The sequence below is a fragment of the Mandrillus leucophaeus genome, unplaced genomic scaffold (genome assembly GCF_000951045.1).
Source record: "Mandrillus leucophaeus isolate KB7577 unplaced genomic scaffold, Mleu.le_1.0 Scaffold186, whole genome shotgun sequence".
NCBI lineage: Eukaryota > Metazoa > Chordata > Mammalia > Primates > Cercopithecidae > Mandrillus > Mandrillus leucophaeus.
This window is the reverse complement of record NW_012101876.1, coordinates 6,717,097-6,719,272: the sequence shown is the minus strand read 5'-3', so window position 1 is coordinate 6,719,272 and position 2,176 is coordinate 6,717,097. Positions and strand designations below refer to the sequence as shown.

Here is a 2,176-nt window from a genome sequence, read left to right as displayed (position 1 = left end):
TGGCTCTGGGAGTAATATGGGTAATTTGCTGTCCTCAGAGTGAATTTGCCATTAAGTATATGTTGACTTTTGCTTGCTCATTTGTATTTTTCTCAGGATGCAGAGAATACCTAACTTTCCTTAGCAATTTCACTGCCTCTATTACAACATGGTTTTAATGATATCCATATGAGACACAAAAATACTGATATTGGTAAAAAGGAGAAGAGTTTGGGTGTTTTACTGGTCTGCTTGAGTGAATACATTGGGAAGAGGGGAGAAATGGGCAAATATTTATAGCTTCTTTTTCTGTATCCCATAAGGTCATTTTGAATTGGTAAGAGGTTATATTCTCATTTTAAGAGTTGTTGTTGTTGTTGTTGTTGTTTTTCTCTCAAAGCTATGAAGGAGGAGATTTTGAAAAAGCTGCTGAATTATACAAAAGGGCAATGGAAATAAAAGAAGCAGAAACATCACTCTTGGGTGGAAAAGCTCCTTCACACCATTCATCAAGTGGAGACACGTTTAGCTTAAAAACAGCTCATTCTCCTAATGTTTTCCTTCAGCAAGGACAAAGGTAATAGCAGCAGTTAGAATTCTTTGCAAATGTACCTTAAGACAAAATAATTAAACATTTGGAACATTTGAATTTGAAACTTTAAAAAAATGTTTTAAGAAATTTTACTCTTACTATGTGTGATTTAACTGCTATTTGTATGAAGTTGTATTGGACTGCATTAAGTTGGAATTGTGATTGTGTCTGTTTTAATTGTTTAAAAGAATTTTCCTATTATCTGGTATCCAAGGATGTAGACACATTAGAATTGTAAGATGACATGAGGAGCAAATCATGAAAAGTGGGTTGGTCTTTGTTCAACAAAAGCTGGCACAGCAGTTAAGGAGTTCAAGAATTCCATGAATCTTGGCCAGGCATGGTGGCTCATGCCTATAATCCCAGCACTTTGGGAGGCTGAGGCAGGAGCAGCACTTGAGGCCAGGAGTTCGAGACCAGCCTGGCCAACATGGTAAAACACAGTCTCCACTAAAAATACAAAAAAAATTAGCCAGACAGGGTGGTGCATGCCTGTAATCCTAGCTGCTCGGGAGGCTGAGGCATGAGAATCACTTGAACCCAGGAAGTGGAGGTTGCTATGAGCCGAGATTGCACCAATACATTCCATCCTGGCCAACAGGGTGAGACTGTCTCAAAAAAAATAAATAAATAAATAAATAAATAAAAAGAATTATATGTTTCTTTTCAGCTCTCAAGAGCTACTTTAGCCTCACCATTCCTCTTGCTTTTCAGCAGTAGTCTGGCCCAATTCTCTACCTCAAAGGAAAGTTTCAAGGATTAAAAGGATAATGTTTATGAAAGATTCAAATTGTCTTCAGTGAAACACATTAGTCACAAGAATCCCTATTGCTGCATTTTAAAAAATTCTTTACCCTTTCCTTGAGCAGACTGGTCCAGTCCCTCTGCTTTCTGCTCTGTCTACATTGTGTATTATTTATTACTATATAGTATATGTATCTGCATAATGTCTGAAGTCATTAATGCAATAACAGGTCAAGCTCTTTAGCATTCTTTGTCTTTTCCCAAAATAGAGATACGATATTCTCCTTTATCTTCCTCCTTAGATGGCCTAAATCTGTCTCTTCATTTACCTCAAACTCAAATTAGTATGCCATTTTTATACTGAAAATTATTTTTATGAATTTTATAAATATTGCAACATTTTAGATATTGTTTTGGACCATTTGTGTATTTATATATAATAAAATCATCAATTTAATACTTGTAAGATCCTAACATGTATTAATTGTAAAAGTGAAATATGTAATAGCCACACTTCACTGTTTTAAAATAAAAGTGCAATTTTAAGTTCTTTTTTCTCCACTCTAGTTTATACAAGAGGGCTGTTCTGCATAATTTTTAAAGAAATATGTTGAACGTTTTTTTAGAACTTGAAATGGACCGGGTGTGGTGTCTCATGCCTGTACACCTAGCACTTTGAGAGGCCAAGATGGGCGGATCATAAGGTCAGGAGATCGAGACCATCCTGGCTAACACGGCGAAACCCCATCTCTACTGAAAATATAAAAGACTAGCTGGGTGTGGTGGCACACGCCTGTAGTCCCAGCTACTTGGGAGGCTGAGGCAGGAGAATCACTTGAACCCGGGAGGTGGAGGTTGCAT

At 36.9% G+C, this 2,176-nt stretch overlaps 1 protein-coding gene across 1 annotated transcript in view; it reads left to right on the top strand.

Moving 5' to 3' along the window:
- The window catches only part of NPHP3 (nephronophthisis 3 (adolescent)), a 46,439-nt gene extending 44,574 nt beyond the window's left edge, over positions 1 to 1,865 (top strand). Inside the window, exon 26 of the mRNA XM_011977984.1 lies at positions 380 to 1,865. Coding sequence (XP_011833374.1) covers positions 380 to 560 — 181 coding nt within the window. The 3' untranslated portion in view covers positions 561 to 1,865. The remainder of the gene's footprint in view (positions 1 to 379) is intronic.
- Positions 1,866 to 2,176: the final 311 nt, after the last annotated feature.